This window comes from Glycine max, chromosome 12, assembly GCF_000004515.6.
Source record: "Glycine max cultivar Williams 82 chromosome 12, Glycine_max_v4.0, whole genome shotgun sequence".
Taxonomy (NCBI): domain Eukaryota; kingdom Viridiplantae; phylum Streptophyta; class Magnoliopsida; order Fabales; family Fabaceae; genus Glycine; species Glycine max.
Genome location: NC_038248.2, coordinates 14,787,849 through 14,802,501, shown reverse-complemented (window position 1 = coordinate 14,802,501; position 14,653 = coordinate 14,787,849). Strand labels below are relative to the sequence as shown.

At 32.8% G+C, this 14,653-nt stretch overlaps 2 protein-coding genes across 2 annotated transcripts; both read left to right on the top strand.

Annotated features, from left to right (window-relative positions):
- The first annotated feature begins 1,886 nt into the window (after positions 1 to 1,886).
- Positions 1,887 to 2,480, top strand: LOC102665396 (uncharacterized). Its single transcript, XM_006593056.2, has one exon. It carries the CDS (start codon positions 1,887 to 1,889, stop codon positions 2,478 to 2,480), a length of 594 nt encoding a protein of 197 aa, XP_006593119.2.
- Positions 2,481 to 12,869: 10,389 nt separating this feature from the next.
- Positions 12,870 to 14,404, top strand: LOC100817009 (senescence-specific cysteine protease SAG39). The gene is made up of 2 exons (XM_003540943.4): positions 12,870 to 13,383; positions 13,496 to 14,404. Exons 1-2 carry the CDS (start codon positions 12,939 to 12,941, stop codon positions 14,083 to 14,085), a joined length of 1,035 nt encoding a protein of 344 aa, XP_003540991.2. The 5' UTR covers positions 12,870 to 12,938; the 3' UTR covers positions 14,086 to 14,404.
- The last annotated feature ends 249 nt before the right edge of the window (positions 14,405 to 14,653 follow it).

Genomic DNA, 14,653 nt, shown 5'->3' with positions numbered 1-14,653 from the left:
ATGCACTTTCACTTTGATGTGTAATAATAATAATAATAATAATAAATAAATAAATAAAAAATAAAGTTATAGACATTATTGTTTCATAGTGATTATTGTTGTGACTTTATAGATTAATTGTTGTAGAAGTTTTTTTTTTCATTTTATTGAATTAATATATTTCGGTTTAATTTATATTTATATTTTTATTGTATAAAGTAAATGTTACTATTGAATAATATGTGTAGGATGTATGAGATGCGATAAATTATTTTACTATGAAAATGTGATTGAGATGATGTGTAAGTGATAATCATTTGATATGTAATGGATTGTGAATTACATTACTCTTGAGATGTTGTATATTTTGAGTTGTGAGCCATGAATTATGTAATCACACAACTGTAGGACCCTTTAAGGGCGACGAGTTAATGCGCGATGAGTTGTGATGGGATCCATTGTGGGAACCCGACGAGTTTAATCACTTCAAGCGCACTGAGTTAAAATATATATTTTTTTTTTAAAAAATATATATACAATTGAGATTTTGAAAACAATTGAGTAGTTGTGTGCATTACATAATTCATAGGTAGAGTTTGTGTGTTCAAATGTTTTTTTTTTGGGTTGGACCTAAATCAGGAGGGAGAGGCCCTGACGGACTCTTCAGAGTGTAGGCCTTGGGGGTCATCCGGTTTGAGTGCTCCTTTAAGTCTGTGCCGATCCCACATGGTTGGAGAGTTCTCGCAAAACAGTGTGACCTTGACTGGTCTCCCTATGATTTCACTTAGTAAGAGTGACCTGACTTACCCATTGTGAGGCATGTTCTATCATGTACTCCTAGGCGCCCGACGAGATTTTTCACTGAAAAATAGTACCACATTGCATGTAGGCTTGAGTCTAGAGTATTTATTGCATAACCCATATGTTTGACTTTCATTGGGTTAAACATTGGGGTTTGATGTTATTTTCTGGAATGGATGAACTTGAATGGATGTGCATAATGTGTGTGATTTTGTGAAGTGATGTTAATTATATAAATTCAGCTTTAAGTATTATATGTTTTACATGCTCTAATATTTTATTATATATGAATGTGATAACTCATTCCCGATGTGTGTTTGTGTTTGGGCTGATTGCCATTTTGTTTCAGGTGAGTCATCATATAATGAGTTCCATGATAGAGTCGGAGAAACTTAGTCTGTGTTAGAGACATGCTCTGATAAGTGTGACATTGGGGCATAGAATTTTACTTCGCATGTTATAATTTCTGTAAATGATATAATTGTGTTATGTTTACTATTTTAGTTTTTTTTTTATTTTATTTTATTCAACATGGAAGGCCTTGTTTTGAGTCGGGATAACTTTGTTGTTTTTATTCAAACAATTTCTACTATGTTTTCATTAAGTGAATGGGAACCCTTTATCTTTTGAAATCAATTTAAAGTCAATGTGTTTTAAAAAAAATTCTGCATGATTTTATTTCCTTTTATTTGTTATTTGTGAGGGTAAAGGGTGTCACATTTAGTGGTATCAGAGCAGGTCGAACCTTTCAGCCATGTGTGTTGTGAGCTTTCTGTGTTTCCTTGTGTACTCTAATGCGTTGTGTTTGTTTTGTTTGATTAGAAGTGTACTCTTTGTGTTGGTATATATTTTTTTTCTCTTTTCAAAGTTTTGTTGCTTGTGTGACATAGGAAGTATTGGCTGGGAGAAATGAGCGAGAACGACTCCTTACCGAGGCCTTGAACAACTTGGTGCAAGTTATGGCCAATCAGGGAGGCGGTGGAGGAGCAACTATGTATCATGGTTTAGATCGCTTTTAGAGGAACAACCCACCTACCTTCAAAGGGGGTTATGATCCTGAAGGTGCTAAGACTTGGCTGAGGGAGATTGAGAAGATCTTCCGGGTGATGGAATGTCAGGACCATCAGAAGGTGTTGTTTGCTACTCACATGCTAGCAGATGAGGCGGAGTATTGGTGGGAGAACACTCGCCCACGTTTGGAGGGAGTAGGTGGTGTTGTTGTCCCATGGGGTACCTTCAGACAAACTTTTCTGGAGAAGTATTTTCCAGAAGATGTGAAGAATAGGAAGGAGATGGAGTTCCTTGAGCTAAAACAAGGGAGTATGACGGTGGAAGAGTATGCAGTGATGTTTGAGAACCTTGTAAGGTATTTTCCTCATTATCAGGGGGAAGCTGGGGAGAGGTTCAAATGTGTGAAATTTGTCAATGGCCTTCGACCAGAAGTAAAGATGATGGTAAACTATCACAGTATTCATAACTTTGCACAGTTGACCAACATGTGTAGAACCTTTGATGAAGATCAGTGTGAGAAGGCTGCTTTTTACAGGAATGCCAATGCTAGTCATGGGAAAGAGAAGAAGCTTGTGACTCACAGTCGTGCTAAGCCATATTCTGCCCCTCTTGGGAAATATGGTAACCATTCTGGGGGACAAAGGACCAGTGGAGGACATCACCTAGCTTGTGGGAGTTCAACCAGTTAACAAAGTGTCTCAGCCTGTTGGTAGAGGTGGTGGTGGTACTCCTGCTACACCTGCTACGCCAACCCGGTGTGCTAAGTGTGGTAGGATGGGTCATTTTGCTCGTGAGTGCCCAGATAGTGACGTGACTTATTTCAACTGCCGAGGTACCAGTTGCCCACGTCCGAGGAGGGAGAAAATGAGTGGAAGTCTGAATAACCAGAACAGACGACCAAAGACCACAGGGAGAGTGTTTGCTCTTAGTGGTGCCAATGCCGCACAGTCTGATGATCTCATTCAAGGTATGTGTTTCATAAGTCAAGTTCCCTTGGTTGTATTGTATGATTCAGGTGCGACCCATTCATTTATTTCTCATGTCTGTGTTGAAAAACTTGTCTTGCCTGTGTCTTCTTGAAATTTGACTTGATTGTGAATACACTTGCTAGTGGGTCTATTTTAACTTCTGATGTGTGCTTGCAATGCCCTGTCTTAATTTCTAATAGACAATTTCTGATTGACTTAGTTGTTTTACCTTTGAGTCAGATTGATGTTATTCTTGGTATGGATTGGTTATCTTCCAATCATGTCTTATTAAATTCTTTTGAGAAATCTGTTGTTTTTCTTGAGTCTGGTGTGAGTGAAGGCGATATGTTTTTGTCTGCTAACTAAGTTGAGGCATCTTTAAGGGAGGATGCAGAGGTATACATGATCTTAGCTAGTACAAATGTTGAGACCAAAACCATTGGTGAGAGAGTTTCCAGAGGTGTTTGAGGAGGTGTCAGGATTACCACCTGAGAGAGAGGTCGAGTTCTCTATAGACCTAGTGCCCGGTACTGGACCCATATCCATAGCACCTTATAAGATGTCCCTTGTAGAGTTGAGTGAGCTTAAGAAACAGTTAGAGGAACTCTTAGAGAAACAATTTGTGAGGCCTAGTGTGTCACCCTGGGGAGCACCGGTGTTGTTAGTTAAGAAGAAGGATAGGACTATGAGGCTATGTGTATATTATCGTCAGTTGAATAAGGTAACGATTAAGAATAGGTACCTTTTGCCTAGGATAGATGACCTGATGGACCAATTAGTAGGGGCTTGTGTGTTCAGTAAGATAGATCTTAGGTCAGGTTACCACCAGATTAGAGTGAAGCCTGAAGATGTTCTGAAGACTGCCTTTAGGACCCGTTACGGTCATTATGAGTACTTGGTTATGCCTTTTGGTGTGACCAACACCCCTGGTGTGTTCATGGATTATATGAATAAGATCTTTCACCCCTACCTAGATAGTTTTGTAGTGGTCTTCATAGATGATATCTTAGTGTATTCAAAGACTCTTCAGAGTGTAGGCCTTGGGGTTCATCCAATTTGAGTGCTCCTTTAAGCCTGTGCCGATCCCACATGGTTGGAGCATTCTCGTAAAACAGCGTGACCCTGACTAGTCTTCTTATGATTTCACTTAGTGAGAGTGACCTGACTTACCCATTGTGAGGCATGTCTTGTCATGCACTCCTAGGCGTCCGACGAGGTTTTTCACTGAAAAATGGTACCACATTGCATGTAGGCTTGAGTCTAAAGTATTTGTTGCATAATGCATGTGTTTGACTTTCATTGGGTTAACAATTGGGGTTTGATGTTATTTTCGGGAGTGGATGAACTTGAATGGATGTGCATAATGTATGTGATTTTGTGAAGTGATGTTAATTATATAAATTCAGCTGTAAGTATTATATGTTTTACATGCTCTAATATTTTATTATATATGAATGTGATAACTCATTCCTGGTGTGTGTTTGTGTTTAGGCTGATTATCATTTTGTTTCAGGTGAGTCATCATATAATGAGTTCCATGATAGAGCCGGAGAGACTTAGTCTGTGTTAGAGACATGCTCTGATAAGTGTGACATTAAGGCATAGGATTTTACTTCGCATGCTATATTTTCCGTAAATGATATAATTGTGTTATGTTTACTATTTTAGTTTTTTTTTATTTTATTCAGCAAGAACGACCTTGTTTTGAGTCGGGATAACTTTGTTGTTTTTATTCGAACAATTTCTACTATGTTTTCATTAAGTGAATGCGAACCCTTTATCTTTTGAAATCAATTTAAAGTCAATGTGTTTTAAAAAAAAAAATCCGCATGATTTTATTTCCTTTTATTCGTTATTTGTGAGGGTAGAGGGTGTTACACTAAGAAGTTTGTTTGCATACTACTTGATTGTTTCAGACTCCTTTATTTTTTGCATCTCAAATTCTCTAATCAGATTCATGGCTTGTATTCCCTTGATCCTTTCATCTCCTTCATATTCATCCTTGAGAAAATTTCAGACTTCAAATGCTGATTTGATTGTCATGATTATGGTGAAAATATCCTGCGATACAGCAGCAAACAAGGTAGCCTTCGCCTTTGACTTTCTAGCTTTCCTTTCCTTTTGATTTTTAATTTGAGCCATAGTTGGATTGGCTGGTAAAGGAAAAACTTCATAGTCTTCCTCAACAACTTCCCAAAGATCATTTGCCTCCAGATGAGCCTCCATTCTTGCTGCCCAGATGTGATAATTATCACCATCAAACACAGGCGGTGCTAGTGCTATGTAAGGAGTTTCAGAATCCATCTATTTGATGAATTGAAGCAAAATTTATAGGCTTTTTTTGGGTGGGTTGTACTGGTTCACTCACAGGTCCCTCTAAGAAAAAGGCTCTGATACCAATTGTAAGTTTTGTGGTAGAAAATTATAATAAACAAAGGGAGAAGAGAGACAATACGTATGTGGAAGAAATAGAATGATTTTATTATGAATCAAATTGTTCTCCGTAGAAGTACAATAAATAGTAAAAGATAAACTAATTAGATAACAAGATTTCATCAAAATAGATTATTAAAACTAACTTGTTCCTTAAAGATAGGAACCACTTATTGACTAGGCTAATACATTAAAACTGACTTGCTCCTGGAATATAAGAAACCAACTTATTTACTAAATCCTATTTTATAAACTGAAAAATAAAATATTATGTAGTTACAAAAGTATATTGTTAACAATTTGCACCTAGTCAACTGCATGAGTTTACTAAAATCCCAATTTGCTTAGTTACCCCGTACAAGTGGATTTGTAAACTCATCCGAGTAACTTGCGAGTTTTGTAATCATGTTTGGAATAATTTCATACCAATTAATGCATACGCCTAGTAGTAATTGACGGAGATGATGACTATTTGTAGGATATATTTATGTTACACTAAGAAGCCACAATTTTATAACTATACCTTTTGTAATATTGAAATAGATTTAGACTATGTTTGACAAAACTAGTTGAAAAGCTAGCAAGAAATTGAAAAGCTAATTAGTAGCTAAAAGCTGAAAGACTACCTTATTAAATTAAAGTGCTCCATGAAACTAATTGTTAAAGTAGTTAAAAATATAAAATAACAAAAATAGACATTTATATTTTATTATATTATGTTACATTTTTTTCATATTAAATATTTCTATTCATCTTATACTATTTCTTAAAATATTTTAAATAAAATTTAAAATAATATAAAAACAATAATACACTTAAGTAGACAATATACTTTTATTATGTTAATTCGTGTAATAGTTAAATAAATTACCTTATATAAATTTATTCAAAAAATAATAGTAGAGTAAACTTATGATCTATTATTTCGTATAAAACTAGCAATATTGGTGCACACTTCTTTCATCTCATTAGATGTATCCTCCATATTTTCGTTGTCTTTGTCACTACTAATGACGGTACATGTTCTTCACCAGGTATGTAATCTGGATGTTGCTTCAACATAGTAAACATGATGTCATCTTTTGAATTATTTAGGATATAATTAATTATGCAATGCAAATGTAGCAATTATAACATGAATTTGGTTTTGAACACTAAATTTTGGCATTCTACTAAGTGTCTTCCATCTTTTTTTTCAACACTCTAAATCACCTTTCAGTATGACTTCAAAGAGATGCATGTGTATGATTAAAAGCTTCTTGAGCATTAGTTGTGAGTTCTTGCTCAAATTGGGATTGATGATACCTTGTCTTAGGATAAGGTACTAAATATCCTTGTGTATCAGGATATCTTTTATCCTACCAAATAGTATCTGCCTATCAAGAAGGGAAAAATATTGCATATATGATTGTTTTATATAAAACATTTTTGTAACAAAAAAAAATATAGATAACAATACCTTGTGGAGGCTTTGGAAAGTTCAATGCTGGAGTGTTAATTGTGTGAACAAAGATACGTGTTTCATGTGCCGATCCTTCCTCTCCAACTGATAAAAACGTAAAGCACATATCAAAGTCACAAGTGGCCTCATTGAAGGTAGGGTTTCTCCCCCTATAACACAATTGATCTTCCTCGGGAATACAAGCATTTATGTGAGTGTCATCAATACATCCAATACAATCCTGCAATAAGAAAAAACATAAAGCAAATTTCATAGACAATCAAATAATAAAAATAAAAGAAAAAAAAAACATGTCCATTAAGGTTATAATAAACATAAAAAAATTAAAATATGAAAAGGTGATCATTCATTTCTGTTAGGCACGCATATACATCAAGCAAGCTTTCCTGAAATCATCATCCTCCATGTGTACAAATAATTCACGTCTTACTTCAGTTTCAAACAAAGAAACCACAAAACAACATAGTTAACCACGCTTTTGCAAATAACTTTCATCAATCATGCGACGCATAATATTCATTGTTGATACAATGCTAGAACTAACACATTTTGTTTTACTCGCATTATCATCTAATCTAACTGCATTATTTTCAATGCTCGCGTAGAATTTGATACCAAGGTATCTATCTGACCTAAAAAATTGATTAACTTCAAGTAACATTTTAAAAAAATACTACAAACTATTAAAAAAGTTACTAATAAACTTATTTATTGAATAATAAAAGAAATCTTTCAACTAATAAAAAAAGTTAAAAGATAACTGAAATACCTTATCAAATATAACCTCAGTTTACTTAAAATTTATGCAAAGATCGAAAAATACATATAAGTTTTGTTATCTGGTTAGGGGTGGGTAGGAGTCTAGATCAACCCAAAGGCTCAGTCAACCCTAATTAAATTGAAGGAACATTTCAACCGCCAAAAAACTTCTGATGGTTTAACAAATTATCAAAATTTTAGAACGATTTTACATGTCAATTTTAATTTTGTGGCATTAACAAATTTACTTGACAATTGATATGAAGGACTAAAACCTAAAAGAATAATCAATTGGTTATAAAAAAAATTGATTAATTAAACTTAAAACTGCTTATAAAAATGATTAATTAAACATAAAAATTATAATCCTTCATCCACTCTCTTTTATTTCTTACTTCAATTTGTTATCTATATCTTTCTTTCCTATCACATTATTGATTATACTTATCACTTTGTCTCTCTAGATTTTCTCTTTTCTTTCTATATCTCTCCTATTTCTACTCCATTTTGAAATGAACATTTTCAAAAATCCTTTTATTATAGCATATTCCTAATTTCAGTCATGACTAATTCTTAAAGGATGGAATCGTGGGGGAAAACAAAGTGAGGCAGTGATTGTATTAAGTTGTGGCTTTAGCTAGGCAAAGTGGAGACGTAGACAATTATGTGATTTCCCTTTCCATGTATAAAAATTTCCATGAAATGCACGCACAAAGCTTTCCGCATTTCAGAAACATAGATAACTATAGTCTATAGAAAAGCTACTTTAACTATTCGTTGACTGGCCTACATAGGTCTGTAGTCCCACGTCGAATTATTTAATTAAAATATAGTGATTGTTACCGAAAAGCTATCACTTAATTATCTATATGCCATTTGCCAAACTCCATTATGAAGTTATAACATTATGGCTATAGGTTTGTTTAAGCTATTACTTTGTTTATGCCCACTCCATTATCAAGAGTATACAACATTATATATACAGTCAAAATCAGTTAGGTTAAGCTTCCTGTAATTAATTAAATGGATCAGACTGAATTAGGTTAAAAATTAACGTGTCAAGAATTTAAATGGTTGGAAGGGGGGAATGGAGGTATGGGAGGGGAAGGAAGTAGGGATGTCATTTTGATAAATGTTTCGTCTTGTTATTTGGATGGTAAAAAGACACTATGGAATGAATTGAAGGTCTTAATTAATGAAAGACAACATCGGCTAAGATGTTTACCAACAGAACAGCAACACATTCTAGATGGTCCAAAAAGGGATCATGAGGCCATCTATATCCAATAAATTAATCAATTGGATTGGAGCCTATAAAGACATCAATTGGATTAGAAAAGAATATTGTCCATAAGAAACAATAGTAAGATGACTAGTTGACTTAGGTCAATCATGGTACACGTGGAATAGAAATCCAAAGTTAATAGTTAGTGACTTAATGTAAGACAGCTATTTGATTTGATGCACTAAATAAAAAGGCGTGTGACGTGTGACATTATAGAGAACATAGTGTGTATACATAGTTTTTTTTTTTAAAGATAAAAGGAGTTTTAGAGATTGGGAATTATTTTAATGTTAAAAACAATATATTCATTTGGTTGTTACAACTACTATTTTAAGGAAAAGTGAATATTGTAATTTTTAGATTTTATAACAGAAAATCTTAAATTTTAGTCTTTATATATGTATAAAAGTTATCAAATTTTGGTCTCTATTAGAACATCAAAGCTTTTTTTTAAAAAAGTTTTAAGCTATTTATTTTCGCTGTGATAAGTTGTCACAAAATACTGTATAAGAATTAAAACTATTTAAGAACTACAAAAGCTTAAATTGAGAACAACTGTAGAGATTAAGTAAACAATTTAACCTAGCTTTTAATTCAAAAAAAGTTTTGTAAAAGAAAATAAAAAATACACAAATTGGAGAAAAAATTTAAGGATTATGACAACAAAATATTATGTAATCAATACTTAATAGAAATTTAAAAATGTTAATTTTCAAGGATTTACTTATGTTTTTTAAATATATAGAAGAACCACACACACTTAACATCGATTCTGAAATGCAGATAAATATAATATTAAATGCATGTATATTCAAAGTTAGTTCAAAATCAACTTAGAATCCACACATTTAATTAGCATCAATTCCTTTAGAAACGTAGAAAGTGAAACATTCTACATGAGTCAAGTCACACATAATCGATATTAAAAGTTCTGCTTACTCTATTGGTTTTATTATTAACTGAAGTAGAATGTTTTACATCAGTTAGAATAAAAAATAATGTAAAAGATAGCTTTGTTAGAAAAGAAATTTGGCATTCTATTTTGTATTTATCATCCCGTATTTTATTACTACAATTATTTATCTTTTTTTTATTTATTTTTAAGCTGTTAGTTTTAGGTTCTTATATATACACATAAATTACAAATTAAAAGTTAAAATCAATAAAATTATAAATTAAACAAAAGTTCAGAATAGAGACAGATTTTTAATCCCTTAAAGAAAATCCAAAAACCACATGCCCTCGGGACCAAAAAAATAATTTTACTATTATTAATAAATAATTCAAGAAAGTCTTCACATGCACAAGCAATACATACAAAGATTAAAATGAAACCAAACATAACTTTTAAAATGACATACAACATAAAATTAAAATTTCAAAAAGTAACTTGTACTGCAGATAGGTTTTCTTCCTCTCCAATCCTCCAAATGATGATCCAATGCAAGCAATTGATTTCTTACATGTATTTCTTTTTACTATTTTTCATCTCTTGCATAACACTTCTATAGTTAATATACTAAAGGTATCAATAACAATGCTCAGGACTCAGTTATGAAATTAGAGTCATACATATACGTATCAATAATAATGCTAAGGATTCATATATTATCATAATGGTAGTCTTTGTCTAGCTTTGCTTACCACTAAAATTTATAGCATGAAGATGAAGTTGATACAATGACAAATGATTGATTCATCAGAACAAATATTTCTTGGCTTTTGAAGGTGGATCAAGTTGCTAAAAAAGAGAATAAACTTGGCATAAAAGAATTAGAAGAGATCAAGGTACTAAACGATAGACAACAAACGAATCTTACTTAGGAGAAGGAACAAAGTTTCTTATGAGTTAGCTTCTTTTGCTGCATATGGATCAGTACCTTGTTTCTTCAATTTTTATTATGACAAGTTAATTGAAGAAAATTAATTGATCTTCACAAAGCCTAGGAAAAAGCTACAAGGAATCATAAAAAAACCTTGTAACGCAAGGAAGACCATTAATGATATGCAACACACAAAAACTAAATCTAACTATAAAAGAATCCAAAATCAATTTTACTGTCTGATATGTTTTTCATGATTATAGTGTGTCAGACAATAAAATTATTTTTGAATTCTTTTGAGTTAAAATTGTTTTTTTTACATATCATTTATGTCATTTCTCACATTATAACATTGTTTTTATGATTCTTCCTAATTCTTTTGAGACTTATAAAGATTCATCAATTTTCTATAATAATCTTATTGGGAAGAATGTGAAAGAAAGGTTTGAGAGGATATTGTGATTTCAATATATAAGAAGTGTTAGTATAATATTTTCAAATTTAAAGAAAAATAAGTGTAAGAAAATAAAAAATAATATGCATAATTGGATAAAAGATTAGGAGATATTGCTATAATTTACTTCATAAATATAAAATAAGAAAACAGGGAAGTTGGCATATAGTTTATCATTTAGCGGTGTGTATCCGTGTATTCACACGTGTATTCAAAAAGCCAGATTTTCCATATTTGACCAGTAATTGGTTGTTTTGAAAGACATATCCATTAACTATTAAAAAGAATTACAAGATTCCGTTCTGGAATATAATGCGCTTGGGTTCCTCCCAGAAAAGCTAGCGTCACTATTATTCGTTGACTGGTATACTACCCAATCACTATGTAGGGCCTTATGGAATTATTTGAAACATGGAATTTGCAGGAAAGCGATCTTTTCATCTATAGAATGCTCCATTAACATCAGACTATAACATTGTAGCCGCATATTGTCTGATATATGGCGTGTTTCTTATCCGCATATATGCTGTTCTTTAAGCCCATTCGCAGCTTTAAATATTGAAAACATTACAAGATACCCGAGGAAAAAAAAGTTTAGGTACTTTAAAGGAAGCGATAATTATTCTGCCCTTATATTATTATTATTATTGAAGTTCAAGATCCGAAAGTTACTATATACCATCAAAAGAAGTGTATTACTGGTGATAGATCGACCTATTCTAACTTAAAACAAGTGGTTTTCTATTGAAGTATTGAAGTGATAAACACAAAAGTTCACAAATAGTGATTTTTTAGTATGAAGGAATACGTATATTTAATGTAAGCATTAAATATTCCAATGACCATAATCTAAATCTTTATACTGGAACTCAAGGGAATAAATTTATCTCAGAGACAACAAACACTTGTTAAAGAAGACTTATAAATATCAAAGGTTTGAAAGACATGGTTAAGAACTTACACCCTCATTCAAATTCTTTTTGCAAATTATTGTATAGTTCTAAAAATCTCTCAAAACACCTTAAACGCATTGAGAGAAAAGACTAAGTATTGATATTATATATTCATCTATAAGATGATTAAGAGTTAGTCATTGCGCAAACAAATAATAAATTTGTTTGATTTGTATAGTGTCAATAATGGGATTTTAGGGTGAAGAATATTGGATTCTAACTAGCTTGGTGTAGGACTTTTGTTGTAGAACCATAAGTGGTAATGAATAATACTTGTAACTTGTTAAAATTAGTAAAACTAGATGATTAGTGAAGAACTGAAAGTAGTCTCATGTGTTTTCATTTAAATCCAAGGCTTACAGCAGAGAATAAATGAAAACACATAACACAAAGATTTATACTGGTTTACCTTCACCACTGTTGAACAATGTGGTGTGTGTTTGTAGAGGCGTCAAATTGAATGCAATAGAAAAGCAAGTGCATTTTTGCATTGAAACATGTGATTTTTCCGTTTAAAGCTTTTCCAAACAAAGTCGTAATATTTTGTACACATTTCTTTACTGATCATACATATATAACTGGCGTCATTCAGGGCTGGCGTAAGCAAAAGCTCAAACCCTTTTTTTTCAACATATGAAAAATGGTATATATAATTTGTTTTATTAGATTAAATTGCCACACATTCTGGCTAGAGGGATTTAGCACCTGTGGTCGTCCAATTCTAAATAAATTTGGACTGGAAAAGGATCTTTCGTCGAAAGCAATATGCTGAATAAATGACTCAACAAATTAGCATGACGTACGTTATTCAGTGCGGTGGAGAATCTGAGCAGAAAGTCATTGCTGACCAAGTTGTGGTACCAACTATTTCACGCACTATGAAACAACTTTTGAATAGCCCTCTCCACTATAAATTAATTGTAGTTGTCATTGCCTTCGCTGCAAAATAACTTAAACCATTTTTTCTTTGTCTATGCCACAAAGCTAAACCCAATAGCTCTGATTACAACATGTGTTCATTTAGCCAAAAAAAAAATATTTTAGTTGTGTTCCTTGTTCTCACTGTGTGGACATCCCAAGTAATGTCTCGCAGGTTGTCTGAGGCCTACTCATCAGTGAAACATGAGAAGTGGATGGCACAGTATGGTAAGGTTTACAAGGATGCTGCCGAGAAGGAAAAACGTTTCCAAATATTTAAAAACAATGTGCACTTCATTGAGTCTTTCCATGCTGCTGGGGACAAACCTTTCAACCTTAGCATTAACCAATTTGCTGACCTTCATAATGAAGAATTTAAGGCTTTACTAATTAATGGTCAGAAGAAGGAACATAACGTGCGGACAGCAACAGCAACAGAAGCATCGTTCAAGTATGACAGTGTGACTAGGATTCCTTCTAGCTTGGACTGGAGGAAAAGAGGTGCTGTTACTCCAATCAAGGACCAAGGAACATGTCGTAAGATTCTGTTTCCCACCTTCACTAGTTCAATTACATTATTTATTTGTGTTTTTATTTTTAAAAAAAAGTGCTAATTAATATCAACTTGGTTTTGTTTGTGTGAAAACAGGAAGTTGTTGGGCATTTTCAACTGTGGCTACAATTGAGGGTCTCCATCAAATAACTAAAGGTGAATTAGTGTCTCTATCAGAGCAAGAACTAGTTGATTGTGTTAAAGGTGACAGCGAAGGATGCTATGGTGGATATGTGGAAGATGCCTTTGAATTCATTGCCAAGAAAGGTGGAGTAGCAAGTGAAACACACTACCCCTACAAAGGAGTTAACAAGACTTGCAAGGTTAAGAAGGAAACTCATGGTGTAGTCCAGATTAAAGGGTATGAGCAAGTTCCTTCAAATAGTGAAAAGGCTCTCCTAAAAGCTGTGGCACATCAACCAGTGTCAGCTTATGTTGAAGCTGGAGGATATGCTTTCCAATTTTACTCAAGTGGGATTTTTACAGGAAAGTGTGGAACTGATATAGATCATTCTGTTACCGTAGTTGGTTATGGAAAAGCTCGTGGTGGCAATAAATATTGGCTGGTAAAGAATTCATGGGGCACTGAATGGGGTGAGAAAGGGTATATAAGGATGAAGAGAGATATACGTGCCAAGGAAGGTTTATGTGGAATTGCTACGGGTGCCTTATATCCAACTGCTTGATTGCTGCTATTAATTCATATATAAATCTTAAAGAGTTTAATTTGGTGTATGCACGTTGTATCTCTAATCATCATTTTCCTTATATTTTCGGGCTAGTATATATGCAACCTATTAGTGTTCCAACAAGAGACTCGACCCTTCCAGACCACTGGTTCTCGGTCAGATTAGTCCGGCTTTTAAAATTATGTCTTCCATTGCAAGCTAACCTTATAACTCAAAATATATTCCATGCTTTCTTTTTTTGTTGTTGTTTAGTATATTTATATAATAGTGTTTTTTTACTGAAATTAATATAAAAGTTATTGTTCATTATTATTGTTAGTTTTATTGATACATGTTTTATTTTTAATCAAGATTTCAATTTTAAGTATTGTGTATGAAAATAATTAGTTTCATCATATTATTGATGCTCATGACTCAAACAAGACTTATATCGCATAAAGAATTATGTGGTTCAAATAAAAAATAAAAGTTATTATTCTCTATAAAATCAATCTATATTGTGTATGAAAATAATTAGTTTCATCATATTATTGATGCTCATGACTCAAACAAGACTTATATCGCA

Coding starts and splice junctions, on each gene's coding strand:
- LOC102665396 (XM_006593056.2), top strand. CDS start 1,887: ATGGAATGTCAGGACCATCAGAAGGTGTTGTTTGCTACTCACATGCTA.
- LOC100817009 (XM_003540943.4), top strand. CDS start 12,939: ATGTGTTCATTTAGCCAAAAAAAAAATATTTTAGTTGTGTTCCTTGTT. Junction 13,384..13,495: donor CAAGGACCAAGGAACATGTC/GTAAGATTCTGT, acceptor GTGTGAAAACAG/GAAGTTGTTGGGCATTTTCA.